At 36.5% G+C, this 21045-nt stretch overlaps 2 protein-coding genes across 2 annotated transcripts; one reads left to right on the top strand and one right to left on the bottom strand.

Annotated features, from left to right (window-relative positions):
- The first annotated feature begins 2317 nt into the window (after nt 1-2317).
- LOC110758280 (NAC transcription factor 32-like) lies at nt 2318-4243 on the top strand. The gene has a single exon (XM_021960104.2). The coding sequence runs from the start codon at nt 2791-2793 to the stop codon at nt 3910-3912; it is 1122 nt and encodes a 373-aa protein (XP_021815796.2). The 5' UTR covers nt 2318-2790; the 3' UTR covers nt 3913-4243.
- Nucleotides 4244-4445: 202 nt separating this feature from the next.
- LOC110758279 (leucine-rich repeat receptor protein kinase HPCA1) lies at nt 4446-11086 on the bottom strand. The gene is made up of 19 exons (XM_021960103.2): nt 10886-11086; nt 10257-10377; nt 10104-10175; nt 9754-9828; nt 9588-9659; nt 9338-9502; nt 9167-9241; nt 8802-8873; nt 8624-8695; nt 8453-8521; nt 8186-8260; nt 7957-8028; nt 7637-7774; nt 7031-7512; nt 6765-6898; nt 6509-6640; nt 5540-5759; nt 5190-5425; nt 4446-5025 (listed from the first exon to the last, which is right to left on the bottom strand). The coding sequence occupies exons 1-19, from the start codon at nt 11034-11036 to the stop codon at nt 4603-4605; spliced, it is 2856 nt and encodes a 951-aa protein (XP_021815795.2). The 5' UTR covers nt 11037-11086; the 3' UTR covers nt 4446-4602.
- Between the last annotated feature and the right edge of the window lie 9959 nt (nt 11087-21045).

Genomic DNA, 21045 nt, shown 5'->3' with positions numbered 1-21045 from the left:
AGCACCTACAGAACACCACTCCACTCTATCGTAAGCTTCAGCACCATCTCACACAACTCACCCCCCCTTCTTCTGTTTCAAAGAATGTAATATCTCATGCACCACCAAAATATTATCTATGATCTGCCTTTCTGCCACAATGGCCGATTGGTGTTGGCTTATAATCTTTGGTAGGACCTTCTTTAGGCGATTTGTGATCACCTTGGGTATGATTTTATAGATCACATTACAAAGAGAAATCAAGTCGGAACTGCATCATCGTTTTAGGGCTGGGTACCTAACCAAAAGCATTTTTCTAGTTGAATATAATAATATACATATTTGTCATATGATACGCATACAATATCAGACTCAAGACAAATACCTAACCAAAACGTTTTTTTTTTTTTTTTGGACGAATCTAACCAAAACGTTTAAACAGGCTGATATGCAATATGAGTATTTTCCCAATGGAAAGTTTTGTACCATGACTTTCAGGCAAATGCAGGTACTATGGTTTTTGTTGATAGGCTAACCCAAGAATAAAGAGAACATAACAAGCATTACAGATACTTGGATGGGATAACTTTTTCATAATTCATATAGCCTTTCTTCCTTTGGTTTTATTTTTTAGGGTTTGAAGTGGAAGAAGAAAGAGAAAGGGTGGTTAGGGAATTAATGTTTGGTGATGCATAAAGAAACTACTAGAAACTTTTACTGTTTGAAGGAAAAACACGATTAAAAATTCCTTAAAAATAGAGATATGAAAGGAAGGGCCGGGAGATTGTAGGTGATTTGATTTTTTGGTCGAGATTGAAGGCTGGATGGTGGAGTTAATGGGTTTGGAGCATTTGGATAGAGAAAGAGAGAGAAGACGAGTGAATTTTGGAAAAACTAAAAGAGAGAGAGAGAGAGAGAGAGAGAGAGAGAGAGAGAGAGAGAGAGAGAGAGAGAGAGAGAGAGGTAAATGCAGGTGCACGGTTTGCCCTAACTTTTGGGTAGCCCTAGGCTAGAAATGAAAATGAGGCCCATATTAGTCACTCTGTTAGTTAGACCGCTAGTGGAGGCGTTAAGTGCTTACGTGGTTGGTTCGACGTGGCTTTTTTTGCTGAGGTGGATACGTGAATTTAAAAATTAATCAAAACAATCTTTATTTTTTAAATTAATGATAGTAAATTTGGCTTACATCATTCGAATTCAATTTGCCATACCTGCAACCCTTCACTTTTTGTTCCTATAAATAATACCCAATTTGTATAAGTAAAAACCCATGACTAGGATCCAACTAATCAAGTTACCTAATTAAGTATAAAATCTGATTTATTGTATTTTTAAGATTCCAAAAATACCCCCAACTAAGCCATTATTGCATTTTGTATATTAAGGTAGGAATCAATATGGAAACTGTTTTAATTAGATTGTATATAATGACAGAGGTTGAATTTGGAAAGATCTCTAAATGGTTGTAATGGATGTCACTACTACAAAAAACACTTTGCGCGACGAAATAAGTTTGTTGCGCAAAGTACAATTTTGTTCGCTTTATACCAATTTTCTATTTGCCAATGGTGATAATTTGAGTTAATGACACATACCCACTTGGAATTTGGCCATAAGTTTGGGCAAATCAATCCTCAAGACGTTTGGAAGATTTGAGAATGGGGGTTTCCGTGTTGGGTTCAATTTCAATCGTTTGTCATGTTTTAGTAAAAAGTTGTCATGAAAGGACTTTGAAGATTCAATCTTTCTGGGCAAGAGAGAGACCCACCATTAGTTTCAAGCTCTCAAGGTCGAGGCCCTACCCACACCCAGGAAGACTTATATCATGCAAGTCTGAATTAGTTGATTTTGATGAGAGAACAAGCCCAAATGAGGTATGTAGCTTTCATGATCCTTTTGTATATGTTCATATGTACTTGCTAATATTTGTTGTTAAGTTTGAATTAGACAATAAAAGAAGTAGACTGGTTCTGTTTGGAGATTTTTGTTCCATCTTATTATAGTCTAAGGGAACCCCACTTGTATTAGAAAAGCCCAAATTTTGATCGACTGTCTAAATGAAAATTTGAAGTAGAATAGAATAGTGAATTTGAAGCCCATATTTGAATGCTTGCAAGTGCAGTAACTACTACAGTACAATAATTCTATGATAAAAATTGCAGCCATGCTCTACAAGCTACAGCCCGCCATCTGTTTGATGTTTTGCCTCTTCCGCCATTCCTATAATTCTATGACAATTCCTAGCTTCTTCCACCATTCCAGAGAATGAGTCTCCAGTTTTCTTCTGTAGACCGAGCACTTTTACACAGAAAAAAATTAAGTACAAAGAAATTACTTTCCTTGAAGAAAAGTCAAAATAGAGAAATTTCATTAATAATCTATACAAAAATTAAAACAAATACACGGAACCCTTTTTTTGTTCTTTTTGTCTTTTGTGAATCCATGGTCGAGAAGAGAGCAACACAAATCAAGCGAGACGGTGGCGTAAAGCAACACAACAGTAAATCCTGATTAGAATTGGAAACTCCAGCAACGGTCATATTTTATATATTGTATATATACTGAGGGGAGTCAACGATTAACTCACTCACAACACTCGCCATTCCAACCAACACTTCAAGTGCCTTTTGATGATCTCTCAGCTCTCCTCAAAGAAGAAACAGAGATTAATTCTCTGTACTTTTCAATCAAATCCAAAGAAACTCAGAGATAAATTCTTCATATTTGATTAAAGAAAGAAAACCCATAAAATCAATTGCAGAATCGGAGAATTAAAGAGAAAGCTGCTTGCTTTCCGAGAGAGAAATAACCATGGGCCCTTGTGCTGTTGATCTTCCGGTAGGTTTTTATTTTCATCCCAAAGATTCTGACTTGTTGGGCTATTATCTGCACAACAAGGTTTCTGGAAAGCCAATGAAGTATGAGGTGCCAAAGATCAATCTTTATGGCACCTCTGAACCCTGGAAAATTTGGAAGGATTTTGGTGGAGATGGCTTAGAGATTGGTGAAGACTTGTATTTCTTCACCACGTTGAAGACCAAAGGCACCCGTGTGTCTCGGAAGGCTGGAAATGGCTGCTGGCATGGAGAGAACTCTGCCAAAGTCCTTGATCCTAAGAATGAGCAGAAGGTTTTGGGGTTCTCGAGGAGGTTTCATTATAAAAACCCTAAATCTGATCAGAATGGTTGTTGGATTATGCATGAATATAGTCTTAAAGACTATCCTTCCATGCCCAAATCCAAAAATTCCAGTGCTACTGATGATGATGGCGATCAATTGGTGTTGTGCCGGATTCGAAAGAACGACCAGAAGCTTCATAAGAATGAAAGGAAGAGAAAATTTAAATCTGCCGCAGAGGATCATGGTATTGATGATGCTCCAGTAGAATCCAAAAGCAAGATTCAAAAGATTAATATTGATGGCCATGATCCAATTGGCCTCACTAGTCTTGAGCCAGAGTTCGTTACAAACCCAATTGGTCTCTCTCAGTCAAACCATCAACCTGAGATAATTGATGACAACCAATTATTGGGTGACGATTTTGATGAAGCCCTGAATATCGCTTTCTCATATTTGGACGGCCCTACTATTATTGATAACAACACCACACCCCAAATGCAATCATATTCAAGCATGCTACTGTGTGCAGAGAGGGAAGAAATGGGGAATACAACATATACAGATCATGAGACAAGGGAAGAAATGGGGAATACAACATATACAGATCATGAGACTTCCCAAGGGATCGCTACCGGCTCCGAGATTATTGAAGTCACAGCTGACATTGGATTTGGGACAAGTGAAGAAACAAGCCATGAATATCTTGACATTGATGATCAAATTGCCCAAATCAATATGTCAGAGCCAGACTACTTGCAGCTTGACGATCATGTGTTCGAAATGAGTCCGTTTGACGATGATGATCCCCAGTAATCTTTCACAACACAGCCGTTTGGTTCATATCTATACCCATCCTTGCACCAACTACTCCTCTAACCAAGAGAGCTGTGCTACTGTTGGTGCTGAAGCAACTAAGGGCAACAATATTGACATTGGCATTGACGTGTGCAATTGGTCACACAAGTCCATAATGGTCATATGATAGACTGATAATTAATGTCTCCATATGATCAATTAAATTACCACTTTTCCTTTTGGTTTTGTTTTTCTGTTGTATTGTTTGTGCAACAATTGCAAGTACTGTATTCGTAAATTCTTTTGTAATTAACGTTTTAGTCAATTCAATAACATTTTTTTTTATCCATCTATACTGTTTGGTTTCACTTGGTTGATCAGAGCTGTTTACTTATATTTCTACAAGCAAAGCAAAGCTGTATAAAATGATTCAATTGGGAAAGTTATGAAATTCTTCAGAAATATTATTCCAACCCTATTTAAAATGCCCGCTTTTGAAACGATTTACCAGTTTTCTTTTTCTAAATTGTTTAAGCAACAACAAGAAGCTCTGTGTAATGGAGAATAAATGTTACTTAATGCCTGGGCTTGTTTTTCTAGTTGAATCTAATAATATACATATTGGTCATATGATACTGATACAATATCAGATTCAAGACAAATTCTAACCAAAGCGTTTAGACAGGCTGATATGCAATACGAGTATAATCAGGGACGTGACCGCTGTGCAGATGGTAGCAAATCATCCCTACTCACATCCTCATAACTTGCTGAACTGGATGTTGAGTTGTTCAAAGCAGCAAGCTGTGTTATTTTCTCAATCACTTTCACCACTTCCCCCATTCTAGGCCTTTTATCCTGTGATTCTTCCACGCAAGACATTGCCAAATCAACAAAAATTTCTAATCCTTTTAGCTCTGTTCCCAAACCAATATATGGGTCAAGAACTTCTTGAAGGTTGTACAGATCTTTTGTCTTATCCATTGCCATCTGCACCACTCTCACTATATACTTCCCTTGCTCTATTGGCCTTCTAGCAGTTATCAGCTCCAACATTACCACGCCGAAGCTATAAACATCACTCTTTTCCGTCAACTGTTGAGTCATGTAATATTCAGGATCCAAGTAGCCCTATAACAATAAAGAACATTAAATACTCAGTCATAATTAGGATGATATTGTGACAAACACAGGCCTTTAGTCTTCATTGCTTGAAGAACACTATTACCCTTAATAGTTGATATGGAAAAAGTGCATTATTTTTAGTAGAGGGGTGGGAAGCTTTCAATACTGACCATTGTTCCTTTAACTTGAGTAGTCACATGATCAGTTCCACTATCAGCCATAGACTTGGAGAGGCCAAAGTCAGCAACCTTTGCAGTTAAATCTTTATCAAGAAGTATATTGTTTGATTTAATGTCTCGGTGTATAATCGGAGGGTTTGCAAGTTCATGGAGATAGGCCAGACCCTTTGCTGCACCAAGAATTATTTTAAGTCTCCTCAACCAGTCCAACCTGATTCCTGACTTCCCTGCATAATCAATTTTCTAATGTATAATTATTACATATTTAAAGAAAAATGATGAACAAGTGTTTCAGCTTTAAAAAGAATAAAAATTTCAAGGTGAAGAGCTGCATGGAATACCTGAAAGACTATCCAACAAATCACCATTTGGAACGTACTCATATACCAAGATTTGTTCCCCTTGCTCCAAACAGAAACCAACAAGGCTGACAAGATTCTTATGATGTACTCTTGATAGAAGCTCAACCTCAGCTGTGAACTCAGGCCCTCCCTGCATAGAATCCCTTTTAGCTCTTTTAATCGCAACCATTTGGCCTGTCGGAAGAATTCCCCGATACACCTGTAAAATGTTGCCAAATTATACATTTGTAACTGTCTAGCGACTGTAATTGTTTTCATTGTAATGAGTTATTCTTCATATATCATTTCGTGGAGTCTGTTGAAGGGAGTTGCAGTTTTGAGGATTGGAGTTCAGTGGTGAGGCTATAGATGAGATACATGGCAAGCCTGAAGCATCATAAACATTTTATCATAAAGAAAAAAGAGGTATTTGCTTTTATTCCTACCTCATACTCGTCATTCCCACACCATTCTAATGAAACTTTTAATCATAAACTTCCTTATTCCTAAACTTACAAAAGTATTTACAAAAAAAATATATATATATGAAGAGCAAAAGTCTGTGTTTCTTGCTGCAATGGAAGCAATGACCATGACACAGTCTTGGGTGTCATGTCTTGTGCCGGTCAATGCCACAAGCTGTTTATAGCTAGCCAAAAGAAAGTCAGAATTAGGGATTATGAGTTTTTCTTTGGATTACTGAGAGCTAGGATATCTGCATAATCTGACTTCAAAATGAAAATAAAATGAAACTGTGGTGAGGTGAGCAAGATAGGGTTGGAATAAAAGCACTCTTGTGGTGAATATAACAAACAAATGAATGGCATATGGTTTCTGGCAATTAGATCACCGTATTATGGAGTTGGTGAAAATAAAGCACTGATATGTTGCTAGGCAAGGTAACATGGTGGACTCACACTTTCAGGAAATAATCTCTATGATAATGAAAGATAATCAAACAAAGTTAACCTTTCCATAACCACCAGCTCCAACATCATTGGCTTCTGAAAAACCATTGGTGTATTTCTGAAGTTCTTCAAAAGAGAACAATCTTGCTCCTTTTAAACGAGGAGCACTGGCACTGCTATTTGAAATCCCAGACTGTTGCATTGTAAGACATTGAACACAATAATTAACTCATGCTCGCACGATGAAACATAATTTGCTGCGTGTACTTTAAATTTTTCTTGACCATTTTTTGAGTTATTGATGAACTACATCTTACCAAAGGGATTGATCTGCTCCATCGCTCATCTGCTCTTCTCTTTTGTTGGAGAGCATAAACCCCTACAAGGGCTAATAATAACAGAAGCACAGAACCACCAACTGCTGCACCAATTATCAAGCCTTTTTTTGATCCTGCAGGCACCTCAAAATGATGAGAAATGGAAAGAGAGACGTGTCATCAATTATAAAATTGAGTTAACATTTCCACTTTTTGAAGCAGAACTACAACTAATATTTCCAAATTCATTGTGGTTTCAGACTTACCACCTCCTCCTGAGTTGCCATAAGGAAAAACAGCAGAGTAGGGTCCAAAAAAAGGTGGACGCGAAAGAGTCTGGTTGCTAATCACAGATGCAATCGCTGACGCTACTGTTTGGTTGAAGCGATCTTGACCAGATGGGAAGACTTGTATGAACAGTTCAAGGTGATAAGATGAGCCAAAGGTAGGATAACCGAGAGCAACTGATTCCACAGGAAGGTTATAGGACCGAAAGGTTCCTACGAGCGAGTCTTGAAGAGCTGTGTAGTAACTAAAGTTTCCCAAATTGGAGAAAGAAACAAATATGAAGACTAGAGTTCCTGTGTAAGGATATGCACATTTACAGTTCGGGGAAGAAACCTGGCCCGGACTACAGGCAACAGAGGAACAGTTACTTGGTGGTATCAAATTTGAGGAATTTGATGGAGACACAATGCAGTAGTTATTTGCCATGTTTGTTCCCTCACAAATCGGATTATCAACGAGTCTGCAACAGATAATGGACGACATGACAGATAAGAACTAGGTATATCTTTTGGAAATTTGATCTTCCGAAATTCTTAACACCGAAAAGAAAGAAACTACAAATATGAATGACCACTAATGCTTACATTAATGTATAGTTGGATCCTCCAGCACTTGGTTTAAGGTCAGTAATGAAGTTCTTTTCCATATCAATCAGTTGCAAATGGTGGCTAGAAATGGTTTCGAGATCCAATAAACCATTGATCTTGTTGTTCCTCAGTACCCTGTCACAGATTAGAATAATCATTTCACAACTATCACTGCAACTATACCACGAAATATAAAGAGAGTACTACAAGCCTTGTTTTACATTCTCTTCTTTGGAACAGAGTCCATGTTCAAAATCAAAGCCGCTTAGATTCATGAAATTAAGTGTGGTTCTATTAGAGATCAGTAAGATACTCACAGTGTCTCCAAATTGTAATTGCTGAATAGAGCTTGAGGAACTTCTCCCTGAAGTCCCGTGTTTTCCATCATTCTGCCATTCAGGATTGAAAGGCACATTAATTTGAAGCAATAAACTTTTCTCTTTAGCTCGATGATGTTTAAAATGCAGTTACATGCACTTCAACTCGAAGTGCAAACAGATACACACTCACACACACAGAGGTATATGGACGAGGAATGAAACATACAATGTCGTCAAACTCTGCAATGTCGAAAACCAACTAGGAACATCTGATACATTAAAAGTATTGTTGCTCATGTCCCTGCAGATCAAATTCAGTCAAGGACCACAAAGTGATATCAACAATGGTGAATATGGTTTTCAAATTTCGTAGAAAAATATGATTGTAACCATTTTCTTCACGGGAAAAAGTGACATAATTCTCATATTTTATTGGAAAGTACAATGCGTGAACAGATAGAATTAATAAATCAGTAACGTGGTTCATACTTACACATAGCTTAGGCTATTCAGGTTAGTAAGGTTGGGCACGGGGCCAGTCAGCTGATTGTTGGACAAGTGCCTGAAACCATATTAATATTAGCCTCTCTTAGTAAAGTGAACTCCGAACAATATGTTCAAAAGTTTCCATATAAATCATTGACTTGGTATGCTGTATGCTTACAGTTCAGCGATGTTAGAAAGATTTTTGAGGTTTGAAGGTACGGACCCATTTAAAGAATTCCTATCAAGGCGTCTGTACCAGAAGAAGATATTCAGTACAAACAACTTTACAGAGGTCGAAATCCAGCAGCAAAAACCTTGGAATAAATCTACTTTGAGGATATGAAATAAATACTCACACTGCCTGCAGAGACTGCACAAGTCCAAGTGTAGAAGGAATGCTGCCAGTCAGATTATTTCTGTCAAAAATCCTGCACAAAAAAAGTAACAAGCAGATAAAGTAATGTGTTTCCCTTAAGAATTGGAATTTGCAGATGAAAAAAAAAGCTTCACTCCTCAGTTTCCATATCAAAGACATTTCATTGCCAAAAGATGCAGCAATACCCTTTGAAAATGAAATATGCACTAAGGAGAGGCTATTAGACACATCAACTCATACATTTCTTGTTCTACTCTGTCATGTAGTTAAGCCAAATTGAACAGGTTCTCTCTCTATATTCTCAAGCTATACTTTCAAGCAAATAGATGCTTTAACAAAACTTACACATGTATCAGACGCATCTGTGAGCTGAAAAGTTTAGGTGGAATTGTGCCTGAGAGCTGATTATTTTGAAAATGACTGTATTTAAAATAAATAGGAGAATCAGATGGGCGTAGAGAGCCAAGGTAGAAAAAGAAAAATTAGTCAGCTCAGAAGTAGCTAGAGTTGACATACAAGTGCCTCGCATAATGTAACTTATCAAGACCACCAGGTGTCGTCCTGTTAGAGACTGGGAAGGATCCCACAAGTTTGTTGTCAGAAAGATCCAGAAAGAAAAGATTGGACAGATTACCAATGGAAGGCGGAATCAGCCCATCGAAACTATTGTTCTTCAAAGATCTATAAATGCAGAGTTCCAAAGTTAGTGCATATCAGCCTGTTTAAACGCTTCAGTAGGAATGATGAAGGTAGAAGGGGGCCTTACAGATAAGACAGCTGCTGTAGAGATCCTATTGTGTCTGGGATACGTCCAAAGAAACTGCAACCAACTAGGTTTCTGGCTTGCAATGAAGAAAGCAACAAGGTGATTAGCAGAACAAGTCAATAAATACTTCAGTGGAAAAACCAATTATTCTTTTTGTTTTTTTTACAAGTATACTAGTTTCGTCAATTTTCCAATTGATGCTGGAAGTAGTCCTTTCAGGCCCTTGTTGAAAGATAGATTCCTATATGAAAAAGGGGGAGAAGTGAGTTACACAAGACTGATAAATCTGTTATCTGTATCAGTAAATGTTTATCCAATAATGGAGGAATTCATTAATGCAGTTAAAATGATTTGACTAGTGTTTAAAATTCTTACAGTCAGTGCCCATTGAGCACTGAACCTCATAATATATTCTTGAAAGAAAGACAATTCCTGGTTTGTGGCTCGCATATTAGTTGTAATTTGCAAATTAAGTACCACAACAACTGTAAATTGAAAAATGGAGATAGAACCTACAGAATCTCAAGCTCAGATAACAGCTCGATATCGCTTGGAAGCTGACCTTTCAAAGCCATATCTGCCAATGCTCTGAATTTAAAGAAGTCGAATTATTATCAAATTTGAAGCAAGCAACTTCCAGGAGCTGGTGGAAATTGGCTAAGAACTTACATGGAGGTTATACGTGAATTGGTGCATTCAATACCTTCCCAGCCACCAACACAAGGATCTGAACCCACCCAACTGGGAGGTCTTATGTCCCATTCATCCATGAGAATCTTCATAGGAGCATCTGCATCAGAAATTGTAAAACAGTTCAATGCTTCAATCGTCATTTACTGATTTATCAAAGCTGATATACCATACTACCATATTTCGTTGACTGACTAGCTTAGTTTCCAATGAACTGATTAGTACTGAAGCAACTTATAAGACATGGATACACCTAACCACTTTCCAGGAGCTGATGTCTAGGTGACATGAGATTTCTCAACTAACATCTGCCAAATTACTGAAAACTATCGTAACGATAAAATCGAAACCTTCAAACAATACTAGACCAACTCCCATGGCCAAATGTCTAGAATTGACATACTAAACTATGTAAGTCTAATGCTGATCCAAACTTTTGAAAGCCACTTAAGAGTTCTACCTTGGGGAGAAGAAGCAGTCATACACACACGTATTTTGAAGGTTATTATTGAGAAAGCTAAAGAAAAGATCCGTAGCCTGTCATACAATTGTCAACAAAAACTGATGAACTGCACAATGAAAAAGGACATATCAATTGAAAAACTTACACTCCTCAATGGCTCCCTCTGCTGCAATAACAAAGAATGAGATTAACACAAGCATCAAAAACACATGAGCGGCTCGAGTTCCACCCATTACTTGACTTGCCATTGTTGTGCATAAAAATGTACGGAGAAAACTAATTCGGATGGAAAACATTTAAAACCAATTGATCTAGTGGAGCTACCTACTTTTACAAAGTCCATGGGAGAATTTTTCAGAAGTTTTAATAAAAGTAAATAGTCTTCCTTGATTATAACCAATTTGTGTGATAACATATAGGAAGAGAAGTCAATGGCACATATTTTAAATGAATCATGAAAGATAAAGAAATGGATTATTGTACAAAGAAAAGGGAAGGCTAACGATATGAAACGTACTTGCAAAAGGACAATCTTGAATAATTCTTTATGCACTAACATGGTTTCAATATAAAAATGTAATCAGGAAACATTCAAATGAAGAAACTCAAAACTCAAATTTATGTATGATTTCAAAATATTATATGATGAAACCAACAACTACTACGACAAAGACCAAACAGATTAACCCAGCAAAGTAGGTGACTTTGGTCTGCCTGATGTTGCAACCTTTTGTTTTTAATTGTTGTCACTATCAGTATGGTGGGGCTAGCAAATTGAGGTTAGCCAAAATATGGTTCAAGCTGTCTAAAACCACCTAAATAAACCACAATTAGCCTCTTCCAATGTCCAAACATAATTTTGACCACGAACAAAAAAAAAAAGAAAAAAAAAGAGAGAAGGTAATTTTCATTTTACTACCTTGAAGTTTACCGAATTTCAGCCTTCGTTACATGAAGTGTTTTCATCTCAATCGCATACATAACATTTATTTTCATATCACTTTCATACCTCCGTTAGTTTGACCGTCATGTTCTCCATTAATTAATGACATGACAATTAATGTTGCCACGTGGAGCCACCCATATCTTGCCACATAGGGTAAATAATGAAAATATTTTAATTAATGAATTAAATTATTAAAAAATATTTATAAACTAATAAACTAAATTTTTTTGTTAAAACAAAAAACACTTTCTTCCCTTCACCTCAAATTGCATCAACCCAACCTTCTCGTCGCCGCCGTCCACCCCCACCCTCTCTGTACCGCACATCCCTTCCTCTTTCTCTATCATTCTGTCTCTCTTCCCTCTTCCCAGTGCTGGCCCTGACAGTGGGCAAGGAGGGTGATGGCCATGAGCCTTGCATTTGTAGGGCCCCAAATTATATATATTATATATGTACCAAGTTGAGGAATATGATTTTAGAGGAGTATAATTTCAATAGTTAGGCATTTAGAGTCTCCAAATCTGATTATAAGTGTTTCTGAAGAGTCCAAATGAAAAATTATGTAATATATGAACATCAATTGCAAGTATTTAAGTATTTAATTGCTAAAAGTAGCAAAAAGCCAATAGGAACTAGAAATTATTTTATTTATCCAAAAATTCTTGTTAGTAGATTATTTAGCGAGGAAATATGAGAGTGCAAATTATTTGTATCCTCATTCTTGTTTATTTTCAAATTGGGGCATCGATTATATGGCCAATACTGGAGCCATGTTTATTTATGTTGGGTTTATTTTTACACATGATTTATCATGTTATTCACCCATTATTTTGAGTTAGTTCTTGAATTTTTATAGCTTTTTACTTCCTTGTTGTGTTTTCATAGATTTTACCTTGGTTAGAATGAAAATGAGCTAAAAATGCATTGTTGGTTATAAACTCTGTTTTTGTTCATTTTCGTTGGTCAACTTCTTGGCCTTGGAGCAGCATGCTCCGGTGCTCGGATGAGGTGAAGATCTTCATGAAACTTGTTCCAATGGATGTTGACTACAACATATCCAAATTTGAGCTCCATTGGACAAGTATAGCCTATGTTACAGCAGCTCTAGAGATTTGTCTTGGGCCAGTTTTTACCTCCATTGTATCATCTTGATTCTTCTTGTTACCATACCATTTGGTGACAAGAAATTACTTTGGTTGAGTGCAATTTTCTGAGACAAAGAGCATCTTTGCGAAGATAAGAACAAAAAAACCCATCATGGCTAGGAGACAAAGGCAAAAGGCTTTAGCAAAATGTGGAGTTTAATATTGAAAGAATGAGCTGGAAAAGAGGAGATAAGGATGGGCAAAAGAGAATGAATGTGCATCAGCCATTTTGGGGGAATCATTATTCAACTTTGTAGAGATTTTTGGGAGCTAAAGAGCTAGAGAGCTAGAGGAGGAAGACAAGGGTAGCCAAGAAAGAAGTGGAAGAAGATTTCCACCATTGAAGACCTTGAGCTTCCATCACTTTTACAAAATTTGTAAACTCTTTCTAGTTTTGTTTTGAATTTGTGTTTGAAATAAGTATGAGCAACTAAACTCCATAGCTAGGGCTTAGGTTGAAGCCCTAAACATGAATACTCTATTGTTTTGATGCTTTGAGTTTATGAATTTCTAGATATTGTTGATGAATTCCCATTCACTAAAATAATCTATCCTTGATCACTACTACAAAATAGTTAAACCACGACACAAATAGACGACGGTGCATCTTAAAACCGTCGTTATATTTTAAAAGACGACGGTGTTTTTAAAACCGTCATGATATATTATCTTATACACTACTAGCGTTAGATTGATTTTTAAAAGACGACGCTTGTTAGTGACAAGCGTCGTCTTTTAAAACATGCTGAACAAAAAAAAGGCCACTTGATTTTTAAAAGACGACGCTTGTCAGTAACAAGTGTCGTCTTTTAAAACACGCTAAAAAAAGGCCGCTTAAGTGAATTCGCGCTCGACAAATTTTCAGATTTTCCCCCTTCTCTGAAAACCTTATCTCTCCCTCCTTGAAACCCTCCTCAGCTCTCTGAAACACCCTACAAAATCATCAGAAAATCGATATCAATGAAGGAGTTGAGAGATTGAGGTCTTCGCAGATCGACAAGATGGAGAGGGAGGTTCTGTATCTGAGAATCAAATTTGGTTGGATGGTGAAGATCTCGATCTCCACACTTTTTAATGATGATCTCCATCTCAGGCGTTCAACTCTCTCATCAACCTCAACAGCTTGGTCCGGTTAGCTTTCCAATTTCGTAGTCGCGATCTAGAAAGACTCGTCGAAATCTGTCGCGCAGGCCACTTCAGACCCTTGGCCGTCGCACTCCTCTGAAGGTCCAAGCCCTATAATTGTCCTAATCTCCTGATAATTGTGAAGATCGAAACCCTAGCCTCCTACCTTTCGAAAGGTTTGATTTGAAAGTCACCTAATCTCTCAATACCCTTCTATATCTTGCTAGTGGATTCGAGATTAGTCTCTTTGAATTTCTGGTATGTTTTTTGTCTCCCTGATTTCAGATTTTCTATCTCTCTTGATTTGTTTGGTTTTTTTACAATTTTTTTTTTCTGGTTTCTTTTTAGATTTTCTGATTTGGTTCTCAGGAGATGAGGAGGAAGCTTGGGATTAACTAGTTATTGAGTTTGGTGGACATATAACAACTTTATGAAACAATTGATCATACAAGGTCGGTTTGCAAAGTTGGATTAACTGGCTTTTTCAAGTTTTTCTCAATTTTTTCTTCTTGGTCTTTATTGGTTTTGTAAATAATAAATGTCTATTGAACAGACTTAGAAAATGGAGAGATTATCTGTTGAAATTAATTGCGCTTTGCTTTTATCTGCTTTTATCTGTTTCACATAATATCATTCGCATATCATTTTATTATTTTACTATTGTGCATTTGAAAGCAGAAGAAAAGACCGAAAACATATCAGAGTTAGAATTTGAGGCAAGGTAATCAAAAAATGGGGCATGGTTAGAACACAAACAAAGGTGACTTTGTCATTGGATTTCTTGGTGGTCCTTTTATGTTTAGGGTGACTTTGTCAAAATTTGAAGGTTGGAGACCTTGTCCTCTGCTTCCAGGTAATACCCAAAGTTGTAGGTTGTTGTGGTATATTATAACCAACATCAATTTCAAGTTGATAGTTTTCACGTTTTGGTGGTTTGAGTTTATATTTGTGTTGTATTTGAAACATTTATTCCTTCTTATTTTTGCCCTTTTATGCTCATATTTTTTATTTCATCACTTCTCTACATGGAGCACTTGGTGTTATCTTGTCAGCTACGGATACTATTTGCACCCTTCAGGTATGTATATTTTCCTCATGGCCATGTTTATTGAAACATAAAATCAGTGAATAACTAAAATAGTATTATTAAGTTTGTATCGAATGTGGCAGGTGCTTAAACAAACTGTTCTTTAAACCACTTTGTCTCAAGCTTCATTTGTAAAGATTGATGTTAATTTTACAGGCCAAAAAGAGATGCTGATACTGCTACAGGGGAGGTGAATACAACATGGAAAATGTGCAAGAAGACAGAGCTAACTCACACACTCAAGAACAAATTGATGTTCATATCGAATTGGTTGAATTTGTGAGCAATCACATGTAGCTTCATTATTTAGGTTAATGTTATCGATGTGGTAGGAAGTATGTATGTGGTAGGAATAAAGATTGGTTAACTATGTAATAACTTCAAGTTTTATGAAAGAAACAATTTTTGAGTGTATATATTCATTAATAAAGCATTACGGTTAGTTTTCTAGTAAAAATAGTTGTATAGAATCATAGGAAACAGAAAAACTAAAATATAACAACCTAGGAATTTACACTACTACAAAAATTGAAATAGACGACGGGGAAACACCGTCGTCTTTTTCTTTTTCAAACCGTCGTTAAATTGACCGTCATCTTTTTGAAAGTCAAACTACGACGGTAATTAACCGTCGTAAATTATATGTAAAAATGACGGTTTTTAAAAGATCCGTCGTCTATTAAATGTAAAGACGACAGTTTTTTTTATATAACCGTCGTCTATTACATGTAAAGACGACACTTTTTCTGAAAAAACTGTCGTCTATTGAATGTAAAGACGACAGTTTTTTTTATAGAACCGTCATCTATTAAATGTAAAGACGACACTTTTTCTCTATTTAATGTAAAAACGACACTTTTTCTAAAAAAAACCGTCGTTTATTATATCCAAAGACGTCTATTAAATCTAAAGAAGACGGTTTTGTTCCAAAAAACCGCCGTTTATTATATGTAAAAATGATGTACTTATTTCATTTTATATTTTTTTTTTCGTTTTCAACAATTCTCTAACAATTTTAACTAGAAAAACAATCATAATGCTTTCTGAACAATATATATACTAAAAAATTATTTCTTTCATAAAACTTGAATATTCAATTGTAATTACATTGTTTACCAATCTTGATTCCTACTATATCCATACAAAATACCATATTTATAACATTATAACCTATAATTACAAAATACCATATCCCAAGCATTAACCTATGGTTGTGTATCTTCCACAATTTGTACTTATTCTCCACATTCAGCTGTCATCTTGGAGTAGTGTTCTAAGTCATCTTGGTCAAATGGATCTTATATTCTTCTAAGTTGTCTACCAACTAGGTCTTTGAGCTGCACTTGATATAAGCTGCAGCACCTATTTGCCATGTCATCTTACCTGAGCAATCAAAAACCGCAATAAGATTACATTATCTTGCTGTCATCTTAGCTAACAAAAAATATGCATCATCTATACAAGCATAAGCTTATGCAGGAAAAGTTCATTTGTAACACAATACAGAAGAACATTTTGACTAACTTAGAGTTGCTTTATGAGCACTAAAAACATAACAGAGAACACAAGTGTATTGTTAAATCTATTGAAAATAACTACAATTTCCTGCAACCTCATATCTCTTTGAAAACAGACATGCTAAAACAATTTCCAAACACACTATAAGGATGTTAGACTTACTGGGTGAAATTAAAGTATTGGCTTTCTCAAAGAAAAACTACTATTTCACATGCCTATCCATTGTCCTCAGCCTCTACCCATCGTCAAATGTTACCCTTCACATTGCTATTGACATCAAAACAATTGGATTAGGCCAAAATCAATAAAAACTCAAACAAATTGTAGAGACAGAAGGTAGAAAATCCAAAGCAATGAAAACCCAAAAGAAAATCCAGAGAAAATAAACAAATGAAAGTAGTATAAATCTCTTTTATCCACAGAAAAAGGAAGAATAGCAAAACTAATGGAAAATTCAAAATCAATATTGACACAGAAGAACAAATGAAAAACCACATTACAAAAACAATTTACAACTTAAACTTGTGTGTTTAGAAATGTTAAAGATCACAATTCAAAGACAAGATAAAATGATCCTCTGATCTCAAGATATTCTGTCAAATCCACTATGTCCTCTCCTAAACTCCTCCACAATTAATAGAACAATGATAAGCCAAAGGATACATATATACACGGTGGTCTCACTCAAACATAAGGGGCTCAACTCCCATTTTAAAATTTTTTCAACATAGTGGAAATCAGAAGATCATATATACTTACTGGCAAAGGAAAGGAAAACAACACTGCATTTGATGAATTCAAAAGAAAAGTAAAAGTAAAATAGACTGATACGGAGGAATCTAACCTGAACAAAAATCAATTTCAATATGTCTTTTTCAGTTTGCTACAAAGGAATTCTTAGTGCCTGACATTCCAAACAAAAGTAACAGCTTCTTTTATTGTTGTTTTAAAGTAAGGTACGTCATATATAATGGGTCTTATGAAATTTTTACAAATATATATTGGAGGGCAAAGAGCTGGAATTTTAAATATTGCAAGTTAACATACTATATTGAAATTGCCAATCCAGATAAGTTATGCTCCCCTTTTTCAAATCCCTTTGTCTCAGCTTTCACAGCATCCAAACAGAAACTCAAATCGACAGAGTCACAAGCAAAATCTGTTTCTCCATACACGCTTTGTTTCCAAGCTTCAATCAAATGGATTTCTCTAATTCAGAATCTCATAAACAATGGAGGAACAAACACATATTCACACATATATAAATCCCTAAAACAAAAAAAACAAAAAAATTCAGAAAAGTTGCAAAAGTTGCCTTAATTTCTATACAAATCGAAAATATTTACAAAAATATAACAATTTGCCCAGATAATTTACAATTAAACACCCAAATATTTTAACCCTAAATCAGATTAGGGATATAGAAATTGATTCTTCAAAAATTTTAGAAAATAATCCTAAGAGAAGGAGAGTTGTTACCTGTGGAATGGAGGAAGGGAGGCTCTTACATGGAGCCAGCTAGCAAGAGAGATCGAGCGAGCCAGCGAAGAGAGAGAGAGACAACAAGAAAGAGGGTGACAGGACCCGCCCCGAAATTCCTCGGAACCCGAGACGAATCCTGTGGAAATTCCGACATCTTACCGATTCGGGCCCACTTACTAAAAACCGAGACTTTCTGCCGAAAATTCGGCAGAGTCTCCCCTGTAAATTGAACATTTCCCAAAAATTTCAACCTGCATAAAACACATTTTAAAACACCAACTGGCAGCATGCACAAGTTAACAACATGCAATCACATAATAGGCCTCCGGCCTTCAGATAATTCAAAACCAAACCATTCATGATCTCAAACAATTTTACGATTACTCCCAAAAAATCATTAAACCGGATTCGAATCCATTAACCACATCAAAAATTCGATCACTCATTCAGAATTGATGAAACCCTTTAAACGCAATAAAATTTCCGCAGCTGCACCTGGTGAAACCCCAGGCTGCCTACGTACCCTTGGACAAGGGATCAAGCCACACGTAGTTCTCATGTCAATGGTCACAAGTCCGATTCCGATAAAACAAAATAAACTCATTCTTAATCTCTTTCTTTATATCAGTTCAAACCCCACAACCATACCCTATCCAAGGCGTATGTACAATGAACACATCATCAAATTATTCCCTTTATAACAGTTCAATCCCGCAACCATACCCTATCCAAGGCGTATGGTGCCAAACAACACTGCCCAAAACCAGGGCTTATACGTTCATGCATGTACAGGCTCACAAATCCCAAACCATAATCGACACCACATATACGTACATGTAATATAATAACACCCACATCTCACCATCATCATGTACCAGGGGAAAACAATCCAACAGGGGATTGTTGACTAGCTCACAATTATCAGCCCTCAAACGGACTATGTGACTAGGGGCGAGCCGTCCAACTGGGGGACTAACTCTCAGCCAGCACGTACGGACGAAGAATCAAGACCCGTACGCCTGAAAACAGCCTTACGCGCGCAGACTACCCCATTAAGGGTCTACAGCGACACCCCGTTAAGGTATGCCCCGGGTTCCGTCATATCCAGACCACATCCACAGTTTCCATGTATCAGTATCCAATGGGAGGTACATGTGATGTTGCACATCATGTACTGGGGAGAACAATCCAACAGGGGATTATTGACTAGCTCACAATTATCAGCCCTCAAACGGACTATGTGGCTAGGGACGAGCCGTCCAACTGGGGGACTAACTCTCAGCCAACACGTACGGACGAAGAATCAAGACTCGTACGCCTGAAAACAGCCCTACGCACGCAGACTACCCAATTAAGGGTCTACAGCGACACCCCGTTAAGGTATGCCCCGGGTTCCGTCATATCCAGACCATATCCACAATTTCCATGTATCATCATCCAAGGGGGGGAAAGGTACGTATGATGGTGGAGTTCGTAATCCTTATATAAATATTTTATAGATAATAATCCCTCTTTTAGTTTTACGGTCGTCTATTACGGGTCGTGGTTTTCCATAATTGTAGTAGTGTTATTAGATGACTGAACTAAAATGTAATCAACTATGGTTTTATTGTAAAAACCATCATCTTTACATACAATCAACAATGATTTTTAACAAAAAACCGTCGTCTTTACATACATTTTTTAACAAAAAATCGTCATCTTTCTATACAATTAAAGACAGTTTTAAATAAAAACCGTTGTATTTTGCCTACAATTAACGATGGTTTTAACAAAAACGTCGTCCTTACCTCTAAACAACGACGATTTTTTGTCACAAGCCATCGTCTATATAACAAAACAACGACAGTTCTTTCAAAAAAACTGTCGTCTTTACATATAATAGACGACAGTTTTGAGTAAAAGCATCATCTTTACAAATAATAGACGACGGGGATTTGCCGTCGTCGTTTTATGCATCAAAAGATGTCAGTCGATTTCACGACGGTTGAAAAACCGGATACATGACGTGGATTACCGTCGTCTATTGCGATTTTTGTAGTAGTGGATGTATGTTTTTCTTTGATTGATCACCTTTGAAAGCATGCTTCTTGAGGTTGTTGGGATTATGTGTATTCTCATGTTTTCCAAAGCAACAAATGGATGAAGTAAGAATCATCCATGTGAATTGGTTTCTTGAATGCCTAATGTAAACATCATACTATTAGGATTCTTGTGATGTTCATATTCTCTTTGACCTTAATGGGTTTTTCTTGTAATTGAATCGAAGTACTAAGCACACCTAGATTTGGTTATAGGGAAGGCACGAGTATTGTAGCACTAGCCTTGCACTCTACTTATATTAGAGAGAATCAATGTGTCTTGAGCCACTAGACCTGGTCTTGATTGCGAACATCTTCATCAACACATTTAAAGTTCATCACTTGAGTGTCCATGAACATGGTAGGATTGTTTTGGGTGGATTCTGAAACCCTAGTGTTTGTTACATTTTACTTTCACATTTTGATTTTCCATTCCTTCTATTCTTGTTAAAATTAGAGTTCATTTACATTTAAGCATTAGAAATAGGTCACTCAAATCAAATCAACACCCCCCCACCCCCCACCCCAATTTGTGTGTGTGTGTGTGTATTTGAAACGTTGTGTGTTTTCTTCACTAAATTTCGTTTGTTTCCGTAATTGTTTTTTACTCTTGGTATACGATGTGTTCTTCCATTTTATGTGCTGAATCCAACTGTATAAAAAACGTGAAATTTGGACAAACGGTTGGAAAGTTATAGGTCAAAAACTGGACAGAGGTCGAAACTGAAAAACAGAGAAACGAACCTGCCAAAAAGCGACCGGTCGTCACTGTTTATGGCACTGTTCACAGGTGATAAATAGGTGATAAACAGGCGATAGAATTTGCTGTTTGTGTTTTTCTTTGGTTTCTTGTTTTCTTTCCTTTCTTTTACCTTTCTTTACTCATTCTTTAGTTTCCTTTTTGTATTTTTTTGCATTTGT

The sequence above is a fragment of the Prunus avium genome, chromosome 4, assembly GCF_965620075.1.
Source record: "Prunus avium chromosome 4, drPruAviu1.hap1.1, whole genome shotgun sequence".
Classification (NCBI taxonomy): Eukaryota; Viridiplantae; Streptophyta; class Magnoliopsida; order Rosales; family Rosaceae; genus Prunus; species Prunus avium.
Note: the sequence above shows the minus strand (reverse complement) of the source record. Positions and strands in the feature narration are given on the sequence as shown.